The sequence below is a fragment of the Curcuma longa genome, chromosome 5 (genome assembly GCF_044706935.1).
Source record: "Curcuma longa cultivar G26 ecotype Majalengka, Jawa Barat chromosome 5, ITB_CL_G26_1.1, whole genome shotgun sequence".
NCBI lineage: Eukaryota > Viridiplantae > Streptophyta > Magnoliopsida > Zingiberales > Zingiberaceae > Curcuma > Curcuma longa.
In genome coordinates, this window is record NC_133865.1 from 2360657 (window position 1) to 2385063 (window position 24407).

Consider the following 24407-nt stretch of genomic DNA (forward strand, 5'->3'; position numbering starts at 1 on the left):
TTATGAACTTTGAAGTAACAGTCTATGACTATGAACCAAATAAAATTAACTATGTTATTTGTGTTATTTTCTGCTGTAAATTTTGATTTACTTATGCAAGTTACACGAGTTTGTCAAAAAGTGTAAAAATATTAAAAATTATTATTCACCTTGCCTTTAGCGCTTTTAAATGATCCTACATCAATTTCAATTTTAATTATGATGAATTATTAGATTAATTTATGTTAATGGATACTTAATTTAAGAATATTGGACTACTGATTATCTACCGTAAGTATTTCCGATGAAATTTAGGTAAGATAGGATTGATTATTAATTGACCCGATCTGCCTGATACCTCGGGTTGCAGAAGACATCCGCGACGTGGGATCCTATTTGCACGCTGAATGCGGATGACCCAAAGGATGTGATTCCCGACTCGGTTCGATCACAATTAAGCCCTAGGAGAATACTCGGGACGTACCATCGTCCCAGCGCTGTCTGCGACGAGCCTGCCATGGATCGGATGCATCACCGCCGGAATTCACTTCACTTCCTTCTCGTCCTTTTCTTATTCGTCTTTCTCTTATTCTTAAGCAGCTCTTGCTTACGGACGCGCGCTGAGGTGATAAGCCTCACTGAAGAAACCTTCGCGGACAAGGTACTCTTCCATATCTCTTCGATCTCGCTCCTCTTTGCGAACTTCTTTTTTTTTTAGGGGGGGGGGGGGGGGGGGGGGGGGGGGGGGGGGGGGGCGGGGGGGCGGGGGATAATTATGCTAGAAATCTGAGTTGGTAAAGTTTGCGTAGCTACTGTTTTTGTTCATTATACTGTGTTCAATCGGACACGCCGATTCGCGGCGAGGACGCCTTGTAACCAATTTATACTTATCCTTCAAGTTTTATGGTGACGTTCAATTTCAATAGTACAGTAAAAACTGCCGAATGGTCAATTCGGTTTCTGTTACTCATTTAAGCTTCTAACATATTCTTTTCACTTGTTAGGGCTTTGTCTTTATGTAGATCTAACTAAGATGGAGGATGTGGAGTCTAAATACAGAATCTTATTTAGCCATTTATTTTACTCCACCTTGTAGACGATGTTTTAGAAACAAATTTTATCACCTCCCTTGTAATGTCTTGTATATCCCTTTAATTTTGACCGAACACGCAATGTTCAACAGCTCATAAATGCACCAAGTCTATTCAACTAGGCATGTAGAATATAGGGTGTCAATTAAGCAGCAGCTACTGCAACATTAGCAGCAGCCCAAATCAATGTGGCATACAACTTGGTGTACAATAATCAGAAACATTATGAAATCATGACTATTTGGGTTTACAGATTGTCAATTACGATTCTACTTAGTCAAATAACCATTAAGTACCTTTCAATCCGCCCTGAATTACACTAAAAATTGTTATATCCATCTGGTGTGTCTCCTTTAATGTTACTCTAACTTTGTGAAATTATTATTTATAACTGAACTATCTAAATCTTATCACAATAAATGTAGCTTATATACTTATCCTTTACAGTAACTACAATTATACTTATACTTTTTAGTAGCTACTATAAATTGTATTATGAAGCTGTTGATGTTTAACTTCCTTCGAGAAAACCAAGTAACTTGATTAACATCATCGGTGTTCTTATAATTTTTTTAAAACAATTCCTGGACATGGATGAACATGCAATATGCAGATATTACTGTTTATTTCAATCTTAAGGAAACTGTATGCAGTTAATAGTTATGTATGCTTGGTATGAACTTACAGCCCAACTTTGGGAATGGTCGAACCTGGTTGGGTTAGCTTTTTTATAGGTTCTCCATGAACATACTTAGTATGGAGCAGCATCAGTAATATATTTGATATATCCTCATTAGGATTTGGAATTGTTTTGTAGCTATGTTAATGAATCTCATGCATCAGACAACATCAACTATTGGAATGTAATTTTCTTATTTAGGTGAAGGAAAAGGACACTATTTGGTTTGTGCAATTTTGTGTGCCATGGTGTAAATACTGGTAATACACAGTTAATTTTCTCTCTTTCATGTAGCTATCAACTTTTATTGCATTGACCTAAAGGTTTAAATTATTTTGATCATTTATCAAATCTTTAAAGTAAGAATTTAGGAACACTGTGGGAGGACTTGGGCAAGGCAATGGAAGGTGAAGATGAGATAGAGATAGGGCAAGTTGATTGCAGTATGAACAAACCTGTATGCTCCAAAGTTGACATCCACACATACCCTACATTCAAGATATTTTATGACGGTGAAGAGATTGCAAAATACAAAGGTATTTTTACGACAGAAGCTCTTTTTTTTTTTTCATAGGTGCGTTATTTACTTGGCAGCTTTTTTTTCATAGGTGCGTTATTTACTTGGCATCTAAAACTTTAAATCTATAATTCTTATAGTTACTTGTCCTTTGTTGTTGATTCACTTCTCCTTTGTTGTTGATGTAGTTTTAGTTGTGTGCAGTTTTTGTTGATCTTACAATAAGCTGTAAATTGTTAGTGCTGATGGCCCTTAAGTGGGATTGAATTAATTCAAATTGAAAGGAAATTTTAGAAAAACCTAACTGAAATTGCTTACATATAACTATAACTTAGAAACTTGTAGTTGAAAGAGATTTAAATGGACATATAGGGAGAGTCTATGTGCAATATGAGATGAGTATAGAGGTTTTGGACTTGTAGAAAGAAAGGAATAGAGTAATATGATTTCGTATTTGTTACATCTTATGTTCTATGATTGTTAATAATTATTTAATGAGAAATATGAGCATTTGATTTTTTTAAGCTGTAACAATCATAGTCAAATAGGTTTTCTCCTACTAGGAAGGTTGAATTATGTGTAAAATTCATAAAGTGATACTTGATGAATGATTGACTAATATATTAGATAGGTCTTAGAAATGAATAAGAAGATATTTATTTCTAGTTTTAGAATAACTAGATGGTGGAATTTTAAGGAGAATAATATGACTTTTCTAATATAGAATGAAGAAAGGACTGAGCAATGAAGAGATGATACTAATGTAATGAGGATTTTGATGTCAAATAAATTAAAAAAAACGTAGCTAATCAATTCTTGCAAAGTGTAATGGTAGAGATGAATCATCTAGACTAAGGAGATGAGTGATGTGAGGAAGTGCAAATGACAGTTTAAAGAAGGCATGTATTAAAGATGGACAAAATTATAGAAGCGAAGATAATTTGAATAGATATAGAGTAGCTAAATTAAGCCAAATTAATTATAAGCATAGCAAATTTTAAAGGATTGGTAACCTAAGAACTAAGGATGAGGAGAAAAATATTTATTGGATTGCTAATGCTAGGAAAGAAAACATAGAGTTAGTAAATGTTTAGATGCAGAAAAGATGAAAATCACAAGATTTTTATTGATGACAATTCAATTAAGGAAAGATTGAAAATTTGTTTGTATAAACTATTTAATGTTCATGGTATAGCTAATTTGGGTTTAGAGATTAAAACTTATGGTAAATTTAAGTATTGTAGATTTTTTAAAAAATATTAGAGTGAGCTCAAATGAACTTTAAAGAAAATGAAGATCACTAAAAGTGTACGGTAGGATGATTCTCTTATTCAAGTTTGAAAGATTTTGAAGATTAAGGGTAGTATTTGATAAAATTTTGAGAATTAAGATGATTACAGGAAGGAGGAGAAATTTTTAGTACCTATTTATGTGAATAAAAGAAATTTAAAATGTTGTTATAATTGTAGAGGGGATTAAGTTGATGAGTCATGCTAAGAAAGAGTTATGGAGAAAGGATAATAAGAGAGATAGGATGATCATTTCTAAGAATCAATTTGGCTTTGCACTTAGTGGATCTACCATAGTGGATCTACCGTAGATGCTACTATTTAATTGGACAACTAATGAAAAACTATAGAGAAAAGAAGTTTTGAGGCCATAGGTAACTATGATGGTGAATTTTTAGAAAAGAAAGGACTATTTATAATTATATTGATGTGATAGTGGATATTTATAATAATTTAGGTACTAAAGTTAGAGCTTTTAGGAGTGTGCGAAATGGTTTTTCTATAGCTATAGTCTGGAGGTTTACATAAAAAAATGGCTCTAAGCCCTTATATTTTTTACATTAGTACTCGATTAAATCACATTATTTTCAATAAATTTCTTTAGTGTATTTATTTGCAATTTTTGAATAATAAGCATGATTTTAAACTTGATAAATATCTACAATTATATTGATGTTATAGTGGATATGATGTTAGAGCTTTGAGTGTGCCAAATGAGTTTTATTTTGTTGTAGCCTAAATCACCTACTTCTTTAGTATATGTGTTAATTGATGAGGATGTAAATAGACTAAATATGAAGCTTGAGTTATGGGGAAAACATTAAAACTAAATGTATTTGGTAATTAGAACTTAAATAAGTATCTTAAATGTATTATTTAGTAATAGACATGGTTGAAATGCCCTTGGACCAATATGTGATCTAATAGTGTATAATAAATGAGATTGAATACAGTTGCATATGGGTACATAATACATGTGGTTTGCATATGCAATTAAAAAAAATTCTTTGGTTTGTACCAACTTAAACACATTCAAATTGACTTAAAACCATACTTGTTTTGTTGATAAAATTAAGATAGTTCTAAAAGAAAATAGAAAACACTTTAGCACATTATGATTAGAAATTATCCAATCATAATGACATTATTGTGTTTGTTCGACCAAATTAGTTGCTGGTAAACTAATTACGTGCTTCTTGATAGAATAATGTCTTGTTCCATCTTTAACAACAAACATAAAGAAAATAAAATAAAATTCTCTTCTAAAGCATATCAACAGAATCTCTTGAAAACAACCTTCCAACGCTTATCCACTTTTTTACATATATTATTATATGAATAAAATTAGTGATCTGAATCATGATTTATAATTTTGTTTATGGTAGTCTGTATGGGTGACACATCTCAATTTGTCTATTCATCAACATACAAAACTCTTTGGGACGATAAATTTGTTCATGACAACCCTAGGGTTCTCACAAGGACGACAATCATTTTGGGAGCTTTCTTCGAGACTAAGACAGCCGACCCACTTAGTGGGATAAGGCTTGGTTGTTGTTCTTCGAGACTAAGACAGGCGAAGGAGGAGAACTAGGTTGTGTTGAGCACCCCTCAAAGTTTTTGTGGGGTTTGTGAAGATGGCGATACAAAAAAAAAAAAATGATAAATCCCAGTCAGTCTCATGGACTCAATCCCTGGGGGTGGCCGGCTCGGTCCCACGGAAGTTTCCCACTGACCACTAGGGTAAATCGGGAAGCGCATATGGCGGGAAGATGGCGATACAACACATGAGGACGGTGACTATTGCGGGTGTAATACCTTCTAATTTTTCTTTATTATTAGTGTGATATTATTTCCTTTTATAGGTTAGGTGTTACTCAAGCACTAATTTAGGGTTTAGGGTTTAGGGTAAACCCTAAACCCGAATACCTTCTAATTTTTCTTTATTATTAGTGTGATATTATTTCCTAGGTTAGGTGTTACTCAAGCACTAATTTATTTGGCCCTTGTGAGCATGACCTTGTTTAAGCACTTGGCTCATGGTTTTGGGCTATAGGAAGTTGTTGTGGGCTCCACTTATAATTGTACTCGGGTTGAATGAAGAATCAAGTTATTTGTCTTACGCTTTGGGATTAAACGAAAGTTTTAACTGCATTGGAGGACAGTAGGAAATTAGAGTACCTTTTTAAAATGTACCAGTAATTTTTCCCAACATAATAGGTGAGGGTCAGTTCGGATGGTGTTCATATCATGACAAGGAGGAAACTCAATTCTTTTCCTCAAGTGTTGAAACCCCCTTCCCTCATCACTTCTAGTCAAACCTCCCCTCCCCTTTTGTTCCTCAAGCCATCCAAAACCTAGCATCTACATGGTTGATGGAGATCCTTAGAAGGAGAAGAACAAGCTAGGAGTTTTGGTGAAGTCTCTCTACTCTTCTCTCTATCCTCTTCCTCATCTAGAGCCGCTGGCTATAATGGGTCATAAGGATTTTGTTGATTGATTTAGATAAGGTTTTTTTTGTTGATTGATTTAGATAAGGTTTTGTACCTTGGGTCCTTAATGTATTGAAATTCTATTGATTCTAGGATGAAATTATAGAATTCCAAGTGGAAGAATATGGGTTCATGATATTAGAAGCCTAGTTGCATACATGTTTGTTGAATTGCCAAGGAGAGGAGGAACACACTCCTAGTGGCTACAGATCGCGAATTTGAGGAAATCTTACTCTTTAAAAATCTGAATTTTATCTAATTTTATGGAAATTTAAGCCGGGAGGATCTAAATTTTGATTTCTGATTTCAGGAGAGGTATTTCGGTGTAGGTTGATTTGTAGGTCTATTTTGATTTAGGGCAGCATTCTAAAGCAAGATTGGGAGTGTTCTTGATAAAAGCTAATTGTCTAATGCTAGAATTGTAAATTTTAGGACTTGATTGTGTATTAAGGGCTGTGGGCAATTAGAGACTTTTAAAGGATCATTCAAAGGTACAGTTGGTGCTATTTAGTTGTCAGAAGGGCCATACTACTTGGTTAGTACAAATTGGATAGTCAATATGCAAGCTACTAAGCTGTCTTGCTTTCATTCTAGAGACATTTTAGAAATTTAGTAAGCTAAGCGAGGAGTTGGGGAGGAATTTTAGGAATGGAGTTGGTCCATCTAAATGACCAACTGTCACACCTCGCAGGGTGTAATTTCATTTATTAGTAGGTACTCCACTTGGTGATAGTATGATAAAAGAGAACCAAGAGCCATATGAACAGGACAACCAAAAAAAATTTAATAGATGTTATATATTTATTTATGTATCTTTTACTACTAGTACAACAAAATTGTATAAAATAAAAGATCAAATGAATAGAACGTAAATAAATCAAAATAAAAATCAAACTAGAAAACAACAGTTTGAAATTTTTGAGTAACTCTGTATTTTAGCTGAAATCAACTATGATATCAAAAGAATGTCTGTGCCGGTAAAACTAGAGGTCAAAGAAAAGATACTGGAAGTACAAATTTACTAAGTGGGTAAACATAAAAGATGTGGGAGATTAAGAACCTAAAATAGGCCACAATTTTGTATTACAATTTTAATTACTTCTTTAAGTTCTATAGATTATACATCCATGAATTTATAAATATATTTATAATCATCTATTATTCCCATTTTGTTTGTTTTTCAATATTAGAGTGACTACTATCATTTCTAAATTATTATCATCTTTTATCACCAATTAAGATAATTTTCAATTATCATTATTTAATGAACATGTATTGTTGGTGCAATCGGCCTCCAGAGTTTTGATGATTTAGTTTGAACAATATGTTTAAGTAATTTGGTCAAGGCAATCAAATAACTTGATCACGGTTGACCAAGTTAAGTATAGAGCCCAAGTAAGTTAAGGTTGACTTGAAACTTTGAAGTGAGTGAGAAGTTCAAGTAGGATCAGATTTTTGGCAGTTGGTGAAAAATCCCAAGGGACTGAACCTTCGGTGGTGAAAAGTCATGGAGAAGGGAACTCCAAGCAAGGGAAAAATCCTAGGAAAGTGAACCTTAAGTAGTGTAAGTCCTTGGTGGGAACCAAGTAGTGGAAGTCCTAACAGAGCTAGGTAGTGGAAGTCCTAACAGGATTAGGCAGTGAAAGTCTTAGTTAGGAACTAGACAGTAGAATTCCTAGCGGGGCTAGGTAGTAGAAGACCTAGTTGGGAATTAGACAAACCTAGTTGGGAACTAGAGGGTGTTTAAGTCGACGTAATCGTTCGCACAAGTCGGTCTTTAGATAAGTTTTGATTGAGCTCCAGACGATCGAAGGGTGTTTTAATCGACCGGAAGGTCAAGATTTAGCTCGAAAAGGATCGAGTTTGCAATCGAGTTAGTGGAGGTCTAGTTCTATAAAAGGCGAGTCGAGGCAGCATCTTCCAACAACTATTGCAAGCAATCGATTCTCATTTTATGCTCCAAATAGTGCTCCAAGTTTTGCTCATTGATCCAGGATGAGCGCCTTCACGCTCAGGATTTCCAGACCGGATCCATGTATTTGTTTACTTATATTTACGTATGTTTATATTTTTGATTGCCTTACAAATCTGTAAGAGGTTTCTCCACTTTTGGAGGGTTTCTGGAAAGGAGAAAATCACTAGTGCTCACGTTTGAGACAGATGGAGTAGGGATCTTAGGGGGTTATCGAACCATGTTAAATATTGTTGCCTTTCTTGTCTTATTTTATTTTTGTATTATTTCCGTTGTGTTACTAATAACTTTAATAGAAATATAGAGAAAAAGTAAAATGCCATTTACCTCCCTTCTAGTGTCAAATTGATCCTATATGTATAAATGTTACTAATGATATCAACATATACAAGTGACATCAATGATAAAAGTATGGTAAATCAACTAATAATAAATCTACTAAGAAGTGAATTAGTGAAATCAATATCCTCCGAGCGTAATAATATCATTTGACGTATGTGCTAAAAGCCTCTGTACCGGGGGTATACAATAATATAGTGTCATCACGTAAATAAATATTGATGTTGGAAGATTCCTTGCTACCACATATCTCATATAGGCAATCTGATACTACAATATTGACAGGTGGTATAAGGCTAGGCTTGGAATTTTTACTTTTTAGTTTTTTTTCTCCATTAGCATCTTTATTATTTTGTTTTAATTCTTTTTGTCATAATTATTTTATTTGGTGTTCGTATATTTTTGGTCAGTCACAATGACCATCCTAACTCAACTTTTTAATGTAAGTTATGTTGATTTAATTATGTATCATCATAGAGTCTATAGATAAAAGTTATACAATATAAAAATACAAGTATTTACGTCTAGATCATCAAATAGCAATGAATGTCAAACAAATATAACAACAAGTATCTACTAAAGAGTAATTTAAAAGATCCATTTCAATTTTTAAAGACAACCTTCTCATGTTAATTCTCATGTGTGGAGATGAATGCCAATTATTTACCTCTAATGTTTTAATTATTTTATAACCAATTCACTAGTTTTAAATATCATTTTAATTTTCTTTTTCAAAACAATTATACAAGTATATTAAATCTATTTATCTATTTAATCACGCACAAGGAAATATTTAGGAGTCCAAGGAAAGATTTTACCTACCTTTATCAGCAAGTCACTATGCTTCACTCGAATTCATATCTACAAATATAATATGAAAATAAATTAGAAAACTCAAAATAATATCCAATAATGATAATAATACAAAATTCTAAACATTAACAGAAATTCGTAGTTGATAGATCAAACTTGACCTTGCTACCTTGATATAATTCCAATTCCTACATGAGATCTCTACTACCATCAAATAAGAAATTTATTTAACCAACCTAAATAGAAATCTAATGAAATAAAAATATACCTCTCAACTTTCCTTCGATCAACGAAACAACAGAGTTTTTTCATTAATACGAAATGCTCAGGCCAATTGAACCTTTACAACGAAACATAATTAGTCCAAATTAATTACTTATTTCTCGATATAAATAAATAATTATTTACCAATCTTTATCATTAACTGGTGGTCATATGAACAACCTCGTTGAACGAGAATACCATTAGGTTTGAAAACAAGCAAAACTATGATCCTCCTTGGTTTGGCAAAGGAGGGCTGGTGGCTCACCCTTGGCTCTGGCAGTGAGCTGCAGTGAGTAAAAATGCTTGCTGTGATGAGCAGCAGCAAGAACTGCAGATTGGAAAAGAGGCTGATGCTTGCTGCTGTGGCTTGCTGGAAAAAAAAAGACTGCAGATTGGAAGAGGGAGGGCTGCTGGTGTTAGCTGGAAGCAAGCAGCACTGGTGGAAGAGGTGTTGGGATGTTCCTGGAAGATGAAGAAGAGTTGCTGGAGAAATCTGGTTCTGGTATTGGGTGCTGGAAGGGAGGAAGAAGGCTGCTTTTGTTGCTGGTCTTGGCGGCTGGGAAAAGAAAAGAGGGGAAATAAGGTGCTACAGCTGTTGGAGAAAGAAAAGAAAAGTGTTGTTGCCGTTGAGAAGAGAAGAAGAAGAAAAACTAGGGTAAGAGGGATTCACAGGAAGAAGAGAGATGGAGGAGATTAGAAGCTGGCATGTGGAGAGGAGGTGGCGCAGCTGCAGGTGGGAGAGAAAAAGGAGAGAGAGGAAAGAGAAAGATTTCTAAAAAAAATTCCTAATTCCTTTTATCTTTATCAAACTGATATAACCCATTTAATAGTTCATTTAGCCATAATTGGCCAAATCAAACCTAAATTAACCCTGGTTTAAATTCACGTAATCTTAATCTCCATGCCTACTCGATGGATTCTATCCAAACCCAATCCGACTTAAACTCGACGCTCAAATTTTGATTTTAATGGTTCCGTTTGAGTTATTATGTGAATTTTTATAAAAATTGATATTTAACATCCTCACTAATAGAAATTTTATCCCAAATTTAATACATGAGGTGAAAAGGTGGGGTATCTTGCACGCACTTCATCCTCACGATTTGCTCCTAAGTTGCTTCTTGATCGGAATGTTATTGCCACCCAACCTGCACTAGATCGATGCATTTGTTTTGCATCCGATGTTCCTTGTAATCCAGAATATTAATTGAAAACTCCTCATAGGTCACATCAGGTTGGTGTGTTACTGTGATATCCTTAGGAATTTGTCGGATTGGAACATACTTATGCAACATAAAAGCATGGAAGAATTGTGCACTCCTGCTAAGGCTAGGGTAGGACAAGTCGATAAGCTATTGCACCAATCCGTTCCAAAATTTGAAAAGGTCCCGTGAATCTAGGAATCAACTTTCCTTTCAAACCAATCTTTATAATTCCTTTGATAGGTGAAACATAAAGAAACATATGATCACTCAGTGCAAATTTCAACATTTTTTGTCTATAGTATGCATAGCTTTTCTATCGACTTTGAGTAGTCAATAGTCTCTGTTTGATAATCCTCGCTAACTCAGCATCCTACTAAGTTTGCCAAAATGTAGGAGATCTACATGCTTTATCGTTGTGCCTCAAAAGGAACCATCTGGATAACAAAATAATAACTAGTATTATAGGAAAACTCCACTAAATGCAAATGGTCCTCCCAATTACAACTAAAATCCAATATATACTCTCACAGAAAATCTTCTAAAGTTTGGATAGTGCTCAGTTTGGTGATGAAGAGCATAGCTAAAGTGCAATTCAGTTTTCTATGCCTTCCAAGAACTCTATCAGAACCTAGAAGTGAAACACGTGTCTCGGTCAAAAATGATACTAAGGGGATGTCATGGAGTCTAGCGATCTCTTTGCAATACAACTCTGCTAGACGGTCTGAAGAGTTTGTCCTATGGGTCCTATGGGTCAGTAGGAACTGAGCTAATTTAGTCAATCAATCAATGATCACAAATCGATATGCCCTGAATCCTTGGTAACCCTATGACAAAGTCTATAGTAGCATGCTCCCATTTTTGAAGTAAACCTGATCTATAGTGTTATGCCTTAATTTATTGACAAATCAGATACCGAACTACAAAATCTGCAATCTCTTTTCTCATACCTTTCCACTAGTATGACCGCTTTGGATCTTGATACATTCGGGTGCCAGTAGGATAGATTGCAAAACTCGATTGATGTGCTTCTTGAAAGAGATCTTCCTTAACGGCTTATGCCTCAGGAACACAACCTATCTCGAAAGATTTCCCTAGAAAGGTAGTCTTTTAAATATCTCTCTAACCCTTAGCTAGTGATAGCGGACCTTGATTATTTTATATTCTTTTCCACCTTTTAGTGACTCAGCCTTAATCTTCAAATTGGATTCAGAATCATGGCAAGACCATTTTTTTTGTGTGAAACAAGATATTAAATCTTCATTTTTGTTATTGGAGAAATAGATTTCCTTTATATCTTTTTTCGAAGATGAATTCTGGTGGTGAATTAAATCACATTGTATAATTAAAGTTTTAAGCTTTTTGATTGAGCTCCTCAACTATAAAGGATCTTTTCATGCCCATGCAAAGAAATTTAAATTTTTATTGAATTACATACCAGAATGGTGGGACCAATAAAACATTTATATGTAGGTTGAATAGAGTTGCATCATGTTTTCCCCAAGAATTGAACCTAAATTTTTGAAAAACCTGATCTTATTTTTTTTGATGCATTTCCTAGGGCTTTGGTTATTTTTTTCTTAGGCTTCTTGATTCCTATGGATTTTGTGTTATGATATATATGGAGGACCGGTGCAATAGAGGTGGGGGGGGGGGGGGGGGAGGTGAATCTCACTCGTTCGTTTGTTTGATTTCGTCCTTCGTTTGTGTGTTAGGTTCTATAAAAAAAAACTTGCAGCGGAATTAAATAAACAAAACACAAAGACACGGTGGGATTTACTTGGTTCTCAACCCCCCAGGGTTGACACTTCAAGGCCTATGTACGGGCGGCAATCTGTCCACTAGTGGTCTTCTTTCTGGAAGTTTTCTAGAGGCAGAGAAATTCGTCTTACAATTTAAAACAAGGATATGAAATGAAGTACAAGTTGAAGGTAAACACAAACTCTTACGAGCCGATCCGGAAGTCTTAAGCGTATGACACCCTTCTTGAAACTTCCCCGATTGCACGAGCAGAGCTTTGGTCATGCTCACCAAAATACGAGAGTAGTGAATTATTGATCTCCAAGCTGTTGGTCGAGGGGCCTTATAAAGGCCTATCCGGGCACCTGGATCCCCTTCTAGGTGCCTAGAAGTGACTTGATCCGATTCGACACTGCCGGATCTTATCCACGTTGGGTCTTATCCTGGTTTAGGTGCTTAGACTTGCACAGAGCGTATGGACCGTCTGGGCGCCTGGAACTAGATACGGACGCTCGGATCTAGTTTGATTCGGTTCACCTCGAGTGGACTCCGGCTTCCTCCGGGCTTTGTTTGCTTCTGACTATTTCCTTAGTCAGTCTTGCTTCTAGCTATAGGTTCCTGCAAGACCCATATACAACAAACAAGTAAGCTGTTACGTCCCGGGAGACGGCTGTTCGAAAAATTTCGACAGCATCCCCTGTAACAATGTCATTTCCCTGAATACATACATACAAAGGCCAACACGGCCACAATCCATACATATCACAGATGCATAACAAATAATAACCTCTAAGAATAAGGCCCACACGGCCACAACTATAAAACTAACACATGTACAAAAAACAAAACGTGTAAACGACAAGTACACACAAGATAGCAAAAACTTCGCAGCAAAACATAACTAGATCCAAAATACAACAAGCACATAAATCCAATCTCAGATACTCACCAAACACTATAAGTCCACGAATAAAATCCACATACCGAATACAACTAGAACCAATACCAACTACCATATAAAATCTCCTGCTGTGAGATGGAAGCAGCCTGACAGATCTCCAAGCTCCAAGTACATTCCTATCTGCTACCTGGGGAGAAAACAATGCAACTCCAGGGTCTGGGTAGTGAGTATCAGATACTCGGTGGAATACAGGATAGAAGTGCATAACATGATATATCAACAAGAATAACAAAAGATATACAGTCTCTATAAGTAATACATAAGGAAAGATCAATACTATGTAACATGTATAGGAATCATGCAAATTCAAGCAGTGCATGTAATGTCATACGATGCAACAATCATATATATCAACCAAGTGCAACAGTCACACACAAAGATGCTGTAAACAACAATGCAGTATAATAATAATAATAATAGCAAATGCATGCAGATATGCAACATACATCACAGGCAACATGCATGGTCACTGTCTGCACTTGCCACCCCTAGTCACCCACCCAGTGCAGTGAACTGAGGCGCCAAACAGGACAAACTGCGCATGCTTCAACAACTAACCACTACTAATCAAGTGGGGAGCGGGCAGTGTATCAGGAGGGCTATCTAGCCAGTCCTGGTTGCACCCAACATGACACAACAAATACTCTCACCCCTATTCCCACCACAACACGGTGTCAGGTGAGTGCCAACATTAACAACCAATAGCCGTCAACAACACCTACTAGCATGTAGATGTTATGATGATCAACTCAACATATAATAGCTACATCTACTCAGCATAATCAACATAAGTCAGGATAAGTCCTCATAGATCAATGATAGGTAAAGTGAGACTGTATTGACAACTATTAGATCATATCAAAGGTCAACCGGTAAGTATCAAGCAACAAGTGACACAAAAGTATCAAAGGTAATAACATGAGTAACAAGGATAACAACAGGATATACAAATAATAATAGATCATGCACTAGAAATAAAGCCTGTAGTGACCAAGTACAGGGTACCCACCTGATATGACGATCGTCAATAACAGAACCCTCAGAAAAATACAACACTCCGTATATAGTAGGATCACGGATCACAGTCCTGCAAATTATAACATACAACAACATTAAATACGATATTATATTAAAATTTTCAACACAGTAAATCCTAGCCAACTTTTAGGTTAATCTAATCCATCCCAAATTAACCTAATCTAGAGTTAAACCAATCTAACCACGATTCGATCCACACAAAAATCCAATTGGATCCAATTACATCTGGATCCATGATCCAATTCTTACAACTAAATTCAACTCATCAGCTCAATTATCTAAAGCAACTTGATTCAACCCAACTCATAACAGATCCAATCCAATTGGATCAGACCTAGCTCTAATTGAAACCAACCGATCAAATTCAATTAACACCTGTTAATTTGACTCATGCTAAGGACCAATTAAGATCCAATAACACAACCAAACCTAACATCAAGAACCTAACCTAATAGACCAATAACAACCTCAACAGCATCACTACCTAAAACAGATCAATCCTATACAAATCAAACCTAAAAGCTATCTTCAACCAATCGGCCAAAGTCCCAACAGAGATATCGTCAAACAAGGATGAACTAGAGTCAAGATCTTACCTCAATGGATGAGAACCGATCGTGCCCTAGATCAGCCCGATTCCAATCCCTCCTTCTCTGTCCAAAATCCAAAGAATCCTACTGAACAAAGCATCATTCATCAACCAACCACTTGCAAGAATTTATCATCCACAACCGATTAGATTCAAGAAGAGAAATCTCACCTTCAAATCTGATTAGGCCCTAAACCAGCTTCGGTTCCTCCTCCCTCGTGGCAGAAACTCACCGTCACAGATCTGACCTGAATCATCGCAAATTGAGCTGTGGAGGGGAAGACGATAAAAAATCGAAAGAGATTCAAAGCAATCCCAATGAAATCCACCACTAGAAACAATGCACAACTAAAAATTCTAGCTCAGCATTCCTTATCGATTGCTTCTCCTCCTGTACGCACCGATCGCGACAGCCATCAGATCCAATCCCCCTCGGCGAGAACCTTGTACTCGTTGATCGGAGCTCTGGTCGCCGGCTGTTCAGCTCAGCTTCGACTCCAGCTCCGGAAGAGCACGCTGGAGCGTCGGGGAAGAAGAAGAGATGCAGAGTCGCGCGATCGGGGAAAACAGAGGAATGAGTTCGCGATCTGGGAATGCATAGTAACCGCATGTGTTTAACGCCGGCTTAACGGATCGGGTTTAACTCGGATCCAATAACCCTATCTCCTATATCAAATGGGCTGGGTTTTTATTTGGGCTTATGGGTTAATGGGCCAATTTAATTGCTTTAATTAAGCTAGTAATTCATTAAACCTAAGTTCGAGCCCACCCATAAATGATTTAGCTGTAATGACAATTATAAGAGGTAATAATTAACCCCTTAATCTAGGGCTAAATTATTTACAATAAATCCTAAATTTCTCGTATCTTACATAAGCAGCCTAAGCCTTAACTGTAGTTTGTTTGACTTACTAGGCTTACCTAAGCCTTACTCTATAGGCCTAACCTATTAGGCTTGTCCCCCTAAGGGTGACTCCCACATGATTCCTTTTTGCCGAACATTCAATCACCCTTGATCTATTTGGACTTACCCTTGCCTAACTTCGAGTTAGAACTAGTCACTTGATAGACTTCCCACCTACTAAATATTCAGTCCTCCAGATTTGCTTGAACTTTTCATTGTCTAACCTTCAGTTAGGACTAGTCACTTGGTATGCTTCTCACCATCAAACATCCGATCACCCTTGATCTGCTTGGACTTCTGCTTAGCTTTGATTACTCGATTCTCAGGACTTTTCTTTCGATGTTTGGTTCTCATTGACCCATCGATTTGCTAGACGTCCGATCCACTAACTCGCCTAGACTTTCCCGCCTAGTGTTTTTGATCCTGCTAAAACTTTCTTGCCTAATCTCCAGTTAGGACTTGCCTTGCCTAGTCTCTAGCTAAAACTTTTCCTTTTGTCTATCCTTCAGTTAAGACTTTCCTTCCTAGTCGACCTAACTAGACTTCACTCACATCCAAACATTAGGTCCTGTTTGGATCAACCCTTGATCAAATTGATTAGATCTAGGTACATTGTCAAACATCGAAATTCTAAAGACAGATTGCACTAATAATTTCTCCCTTTTTGATATTTGATAATTTTCTTAAGTTAAGTTGTAGGTTATAAAGGTTTTAACACTTTGGGAGATTACTAATTTTTTTAACTTAACCTTCCTTTCTTCTCCTTTGTCAATCATCAAAAATGATGTACCTTTGATTTTGCATCAACAATTTATGGATTTCCTATGGTCAAAACTTAATCTTCTAACTTTCTTGAAAGATCATAATAAAATTTAGTTTTGAAAAATGTCCTTTTTGAAATGACCTTTCAAAATATTTTTAAAACTTAAAATAATTTTAACGAGGGTTTTCAAAAATCTTTTCCAAAGTATTTTCAAAATGAAGTTTAAAAGTGTTTTCTAGAGAGTTTTAAAGTAGATGTTTTGAAAAACTCTTTCTTCTTTCAATTAAGATCTCTCCCTTTTCCTGACACATTTTTAGGAATCCTTGTTAACCGTAAGGGGCCGTTTGGTTCAAGTTATCATGCATAATTTTGGTTATGTGATTACCTAGTAATTACATAACCAAGGTTATAGGAAATAAAACATAACCTATGTTGTTTGGTTCAATCCTAGATTATGCAACAAAAACTTGTTTGGTTGGAGGTTTTAATGTATATCCTAGTTTAACATTTACTGTATTACTCTTGATTTAATATTAAACATTTTTACAACTAAATAAATTTGATATTTGATTAATTTTTTAATAAAATAAAATAAAATTACAAGTTAAAAAATAAAATTTTAATGTATATTCAAGTTAAAAAAAATACAACGTGAATCGACATGGCGACTCAGTTAACTTCTAGGAATTAACACAGGTGAAAAGTCTTATGAAGATGAATAAAATTATATGTTCGACTTCAAATCCTTGGGCTTTCAGTGTTGTTAGCATTTTGCCTGCACAAAGCAACCCTGAATAACAGTGGTAAGGCCTTGAAGAATGGATAGCTTGGCAATTGCTAGAGAAAGCTCAAATGCTCTACAGAGCAACATGCAAGGAAACAGGCAAGAGAAATTTGACCTCGAGCCAGGAATCATCAAATTCAAACAAACAAGAACTAAGTTTAATTTACTATGATGTGGCGAACGTAGTTATGAACCGAGTTTAACTAGTGGTGGGGGAGGCTGAGAAGTTCCAAATGGCGACTTTGCACTGCTTTGCGATGATCCCGTTCTCCAGGATCCCTGTATCTGAACGGCAAGCTGCAAGTTCTAAAGTACATCCTCAACTGAGGGTCTTTTTGTTGCAAAGCGTTGGTGAGGAGAGAAGATGCGAGAGGGGAGTCAGCTAGGGTTTTGGAATCGCGATTTGCAAATGACGCGATTTGGGAGTCGGCTAAAATGAGTTCAGAAATGAGTTTAGGGCAGATTGATATTTGATACACATTTAAGGATATTTTTGTCTTAAAAGGGTAAATATATTGAAGGGTATTAATTTGTTGTTAACTTTGAAATTATGAAAAATCTTACCCTGCCAAGGTAATCAGATTCTGGGGTTATAACTCATGCTGACGTGGCAGTAATGCTGTATTACTCAAGAATCGTTGATAACTTGAATCAAACAAGGTTATCATTGATAATCTTGGACAGATAACCCTCAACCAAATGCCCCTTAAAGAATATCTACCTAAGTGTCTGCGAGTTTGACCTAAATCAAAAGATTAGTTTTAAAATTATTTTGAAAGTAATTTTGAAATTCATTTTCAAATTTTTTTAAAAAGATTTATAAAAATTAATTTTTAAAATAAGTTTGGTTTTATAATCAAAACTCCTCTTAACCTGACGCAATCTTAGGGCTCCTTGTTAACCACAAGATAAACTCCCTATATGTCTTAGGGTGTGATCTAAGTCAAAGAGCAATTCACTTACATTCAAAATGTTTTTCAAAACATAAATTGTCAAATTAAAATTTTCAAAAAATTTTTAAAGTATTTTTCAAAGGAATTTTTTAAATTAATTATTTTATTTAAAAAAAGGTCTTTTCTAAATAAGATCTTTTAAGGACCTTCCCTTAACTAGATACTCCCTTAGGATATCTTTATTAACTACAAGGAATCTCTGCCTATGTGCTTTAGGGTTTAGAAGTAGTGTTGATCTAAAAGTTGTGTTTAAGTGTTAGCCAATCAATTTTTAAACATATATAAATTTTTGAAAATTTTATAGTATAAGTATACTCAACAAACATAAATTTCAAGTAAATATTAATTTTTCAAAAATAGTTTAGGAGAATAGTTTTATAAGTTTTGAAAATGTTTTCAAAATCTTTTAATTTAATGGTCCTTATCATCTCTGCTATTCTAAGTGTCTCAGTGCATAACATACGAGGGTTACTTTATGAGTTTTGTGAGATGTTTCGTCAATTTTATCTTTATTAAGTTAATTTGATTTCTATTTGACCTTGTGTTATATTCAAATTTAACTGTCAGTTAGTTAAGTGTACATTTTAAAAATCGACTTCTAGGTTCTTAGTTATCAGAACAACGATCATTTCCTTAGACAGTCTTTTTAAGAAATTGTGTATTTAACATACTTCTTAAAAAATCTTGGTTTAACTAGTTTAAAATGTAACGAGGTAGCTTTAGTCAGTTCCACTAGCTAAGCAAATTAAGGTATTCTTTACCTCACTTGACTACCAAGACCAAGTTTCCCTGACATAATATTATCTTTCCCACCCTGGTACTATATTGGACAACTATTAAGCCTATGTCCTTAACTATCAATTCTAGATTAAGCAAGAAATAAGTATGTATAACATGACATTTATGTGTATAAATAATTAATTAAACATATGCATGTATGTGGTAAATATGCATGAATTAATAAAGTCAAATAATTAATTATTTTCTAATAATATATTAAATTCTTGATTTGATATATTTTGTGTGGACTTGCGATTGTGTCAACTCTTTTTGACACATTTTGATTTTATTAAATTTTTTATTTGCTTGAGTAATATTTTATTAATTAGTTTTATAATTATAGGTATTTTGTTATAATTAAGTTTATGGATTTTAATTTTTTGTATTTTATTTGAATTATTAATTTATTTTTGTAATTTATTGAATTTTTAAAAGATTTGGATTTTTTTTATTCGAATTAATTTATGTTTCATAATTAAATGAAACTTGATGATAATTAATTTTATTATTTAAATTCAGATTTTTTAAATGTAAATTTGACTTGTGAAAATTGATAGATTTATTTTCTTGAATTTTATTATTTAAATTTGAAAATTTTGGATTTATTTTTAAAATTTTAAAATTATTCATTATTTGATAATTAAAAAGTACTCGATTATAATTAATTTTATTATTTAAATTTAGATTTTTAGTATTTAAATTTGAATTAGTATTTTTAAGATTTGAAAGTTTATTGTATGATTTTTTAAGATTTAATTTTAAATTTTTAATATTGAAATGATTTAAGTTTAGAATTTATCTTGTTGGATTTTGAATTTATCTCATTTGAATTAATAAAATTATTTTTAAGATTATCTTGATTATTTAATTTATCTTGATAATTATTTATATTAATTTTATCTTGATTGGTTGAATTATTAATTAATTTCGAATTGATTAAATTAATTAAATTTGAACTTTTCAAATTAGAGTATCTTTGGTTGAATGAGTTAAAGATTTTATTTAAATTTTTATTAATTTGATTTATGTTTAGATTAATCTTATTATCAGAATTAATAATTGAATTTTTTAAATTAGCATCATTATTAATTAAATTTAATTTTAAAATTTCTAACTTATCTCGATTTGAATTTGCCAAATTATTATTTTTGTTAATTAAATTACTTTTTAAATCTGAATTTTTTAAATTAGTATTTAAAATTTTCAAATTAATTAATTTTGAGTTATTAAATTATTAATTGAAGTTTTCAAGTTAATATTAATTTAATTATTCAAATTTGAACTAGCTTGTAAATTACAAAATTTAATATAAGGAAAACCTAATTTATCATGCATAATGGTATTTTTGTAATTAAACATATTAATCTTTTTGGCAATTCCTACATTTGTTCTTGTAGTGTCCGGATCTTTAACACTTGAAGCACGTGATGTGCTCTTTGATCGTCCGGGTTTCTTGCATCGGTTTCTCCTTTAGCCATCGATGATGCTGTCCGAATCTTACGAGTAGGACACTAATTTTTATAGTGACATCTCTCCCTGCACTTGAAGCATATTATGTGTAATTTAAAACAAACTATTAAATTGTTACTTTTCTCCCCCTTCATCTTTATCAACTTGTTCCCGTGGCGGTGAGTCCTATTGAGAGCCGGTCGACTCTGATACCAATTGTAGAACGGATGCGTGTGAGAGGGGGGATTTCGCTCGCTCATTCGATTTCGTCCTTCGTTCATGTGTTAGATTCTATCAAAAAAAATTTGTAGCGGAATTAAATAAACAAAACACAAAAACATGATGGGATTTACTTGGTTGGTACTTCAAGGCCTATGTACGGGAGGCGACCCATCCACTAGTGGTCTCCTTGCTGGAAGTTTTCTGAAGGCGGAGCAACTTGTCTTACAATATAGGAAGGATAAGCCTAGTAGGCCAGACAGACTACAGTTAAATCTTAGATTGCTTGTTTTTATTGTATGCATGTCTTGCAGGAATATGGAGCTGGAAGCAAGACTAAAGAAGCAGACAAAAACAAATAAACGCAGTCAAATCAAGCCTGAAGGGAAGCGGAGTCAACTCGGGGTGAACCGAGTCAAACCAGATCTGGGAGTCCGGATTTGGTTCTAGGCGCTCGAATCATCCCTTGGTCCTCCAGACCTGTTTGCACTTTTCATTACCTAATCTCTAGTTAGGACTAATCACTCGGTAGACTTCTCATCGCCAAATATTTGGTCACCCTTGACTTGCTTGGACTTCTGCTCAGTCTCGATCACTCGACTCCCAGGACTTTTCTTTTCGATGTCCGGTTCTCGTTGATCCATCGACTTGCTAGACGTTCGGTTCACTAATCCACCTAGATTTTCCTGTCTGGTGTCCTTGATCCCGCTAAGATTTTCTTGCCTAACTTTCAGTTAGGACTTGCCTTACCTAGTTTCTAGCTAAGACTTACCTTACCTAGTCTCTAGCTAGGACTTTTCCTTTTGTCTAACCTTCAGTTAGGACTCCCCTTGCTAGTCATCTGCTCAATTCACTCACATCCAAATATTAAATCCTATTTGGATCAACTATTGGTCAAACTGACCAGACCTAGATACATTATCAAACATCGAAATCCTGAAGGTAGATTGCACCAATACTATATGCTATAATATATGATACACATGTGATATGTAGATATATATGCTATAATTTTGAAATGATTTGGGCTTTTAAGATTTTATGTTAAACTTGAGATACAACCTGAACTTGTATTTCAAATTATATTAAAATCTGGAAACTAAACTGAAATTCGAAGAAACCCAATTTTTGCTTTGGGTCAATTTCTGTCCACGCCTACTTAAATGTGTGGATAACCTTTTGTAATACATTTACTAATATTATGATGTTTAATGTTAACTACAATAGGTCACTAATAACAAGCAAACCCTAATTCCTAACTATTTGGAATTCAACTGCATGACTCTCATCCTTCAATGAACTTTTATATAGAATTATACTGCTATTTGTATTAAGATCTTGTATCACATTTATTTTTGTGAAATAGATTTTTTCTGTCAATTCTATCCCTCACACCTTCAAACCCTAATTGATTGAACTTATATAATTATGCAATTTATTGAACAATTTTTTAGCATGTCTGTAGAGCTTTGATTTATTTTTAATTGTTTTGTATTTTGTTGGAACTAAATTAATTAAATAATACTATTTTATATATTTTTTTCCAAGGTATATTTGTTGATCACACAAGATTTTGGAAACTCTTCTCCATTTTAACCCTCTAGTCTTTATCTTATTGAATGATCCAAAGAATCTAACTCTTATATAGGACTTATTATCCATTTCACTTTAATATTATCTTTGTAGTAGTTATTTTTCAAACCACATTTTACACATTAAACTTAAATTCTGATTGAAAATCTTTATAAAATTTCTTTTCACACTTTAAGTGTCAAGTTTATTATACCAAGTACTGATCAATTAGCACAGAACTGTTTACGAATTTGCTATTTTATCAAGTAACTATCTATAATTGATCTTTCCTACATAATGCCAAATTGATTTTGAAGAATATTTTTCTAAAAATCATCCCTTCTCAAGTTCTTTATGGTGTGTGTGACTGATTAGTTTAATCTTTCTATTATAAGAACATTGTATGTCACCTATTCTTAGACTAAAAGTATTTTTTGCTTCCATACAATCACCTACTCCTTTTATATTCAAGTAAAATATTGATTTTATGTTTAGACTAAGATATTGATTTTCAAATATATAGACTTGGAGTTTCTGCCTGCATGTCAGCTTTATGCATCTGTTGGTAACCTTGTATTAAATTCACTTACTACTGCTGTTCATTGCCGTAGTATTCAGGTTAAAAATGTCATGTATGATTTGCAGGTCCAAGAGAAGTGGAATCTCTCAGACAATTTGTACTTGATGAGGCTGAAAAGGCTGCAAGAGTAAAACTAGAAGCCGAGTGAGAGTTTTGGCGATTGTCAATGAAAATGATAGGAGCATCTCTTTGCTTGTGAATGTGTACCTCACACAACTATTTGTTCCAGATAAGAGATCTTTATTTACTAATATGCTTTGACTCATCATCTTTGATTTTTAACAACTGCAATCATGTTAACTTTGATGTAAGCATGTTGATTTTGTCTTTATGGGCTAGATTTCAGCAATGGTATTGCCTTTGCGATTATGCATGTGGTCAGTGGTTATTTTAGAGGATGACAGTGTGCACTACGATAGCCAACTTGATGGCTTGGCAACAACTTGTGAGTGATCATACGCAGCTCTTTCATTCTTTTTGGAACAAAATCCTTATTCTCTGCTCACAAAAACCGCTGCTATGGCTGTACCAATGTCCATTTGTACGCCACAAATTGTCCTTTTTTCCCTTACCAATGACCACGTTATGTCGCAAATCCTTCATTTTTTTTTTTCTTATAGAACGTATACTGTGATTTTTGACTGCAATGGATATAACACATTGTCTAATTGTTATCAGATAATCCACTACTGGTTATAGGAGACACAGCAAGAAAATGAACGTGGAATGATGGAGCTAGTAGTTGTGTGAACATGTAGCAGGATTACACCACATGCATTATAAGTGTAGGAGCAGAAAACTGATTCTGTAGGCACCTGTATGATAAAAGAGCAGATGGATCCGTCGTGATAGACTTGCCACCATGATATCAGAAATCCACGAAAGAGCATGAACCAGAGTTATCGGGATCATACTGCGACAATTGCAAGACAGCTTAAATCAAAGAATTTGTTTTCCACTGGAAAAATCAATTTGACAAAAAAAGACGGGTGTTGGTTTGAATATAGGTAATCGTGGGAACGAGGGAGAGACTGATTGGCAAACCACGACAATTGCAAGAAGGCTTCATAAAATAGTACGAAGAAGACGGAAGAATTTGTTTTCCACTAGAAAAAGCAATTAAAAAAAAAACGAGTGTCAGTTTGAACACAGGCAATGGTGAGAACAATGAGAGACTGAGTGGAATGTGCCACTGACATTGAGGAGACCTCAAAGGGTAGTGCATCTCACTGGGATCATGATCCTCCTCCTAGGTCTAACGTGCCTCTCTCTTAGGAGAGCCTCTTTCTCTGGCTCGATCATGAAGAGTTAATCGAATGAGAATCTACATCTATTAGATAGAACTAAATTGAACCAGATTCCTCATCTAGGTAGCGGTGATACTAATTTGATTTAGAGAAGACGATATCAAGTTTGAGACATGCCTATACAAAAAAAA

At 34.4% G+C, this 24407-nt stretch overlaps 1 protein-coding gene across 1 annotated transcript; it reads left to right on the forward strand.

The window, feature by feature from the left end:
- Positions 1-339: 339 nt before the first annotated feature.
- LOC141829946 (protein disulfide isomerase-like 5-1) lies at positions 340-23300 on the forward strand. Its single transcript, XM_074717410.1, has 4 exons — positions 340-640; positions 1951-2009; positions 2110-2285; positions 23035-23300. Exons 1-4 carry the CDS (start codon positions 497-499, stop codon positions 23115-23117), a joined length of 462 nt encoding a protein of 153 aa, XP_074573511.1. The 5' UTR covers positions 340-496; the 3' UTR covers positions 23118-23300.
- Positions 23301-24407: the final 1107 nt, after the last annotated feature.

What these genes read in the sequence shown, in the direction of transcription:
- LOC141829946 (XM_074717410.1), top strand. Translation starts at nt 497, where the DNA reads ATGGATCGGATGCATCACCGCCGGAATTCACTTCACTTCCTTCTCGTC. An exon ending in AAGAAACCTTCGCGGACAAG is followed by an intron (nt 641 to 1,950) that starts GTACTCTTCCAT and finishes TTTCTTATTTAG; the next exon opens with GTGAAGGAAAAGGACACTAT. An exon ending in AGAGATTGCAAAATACAAAG is followed by an intron (nt 2,286 to 23,034) that starts GTATTTTTACGA and finishes TATGATTTGCAG; the next exon opens with GTCCAAGAGAAGTGGAATCT.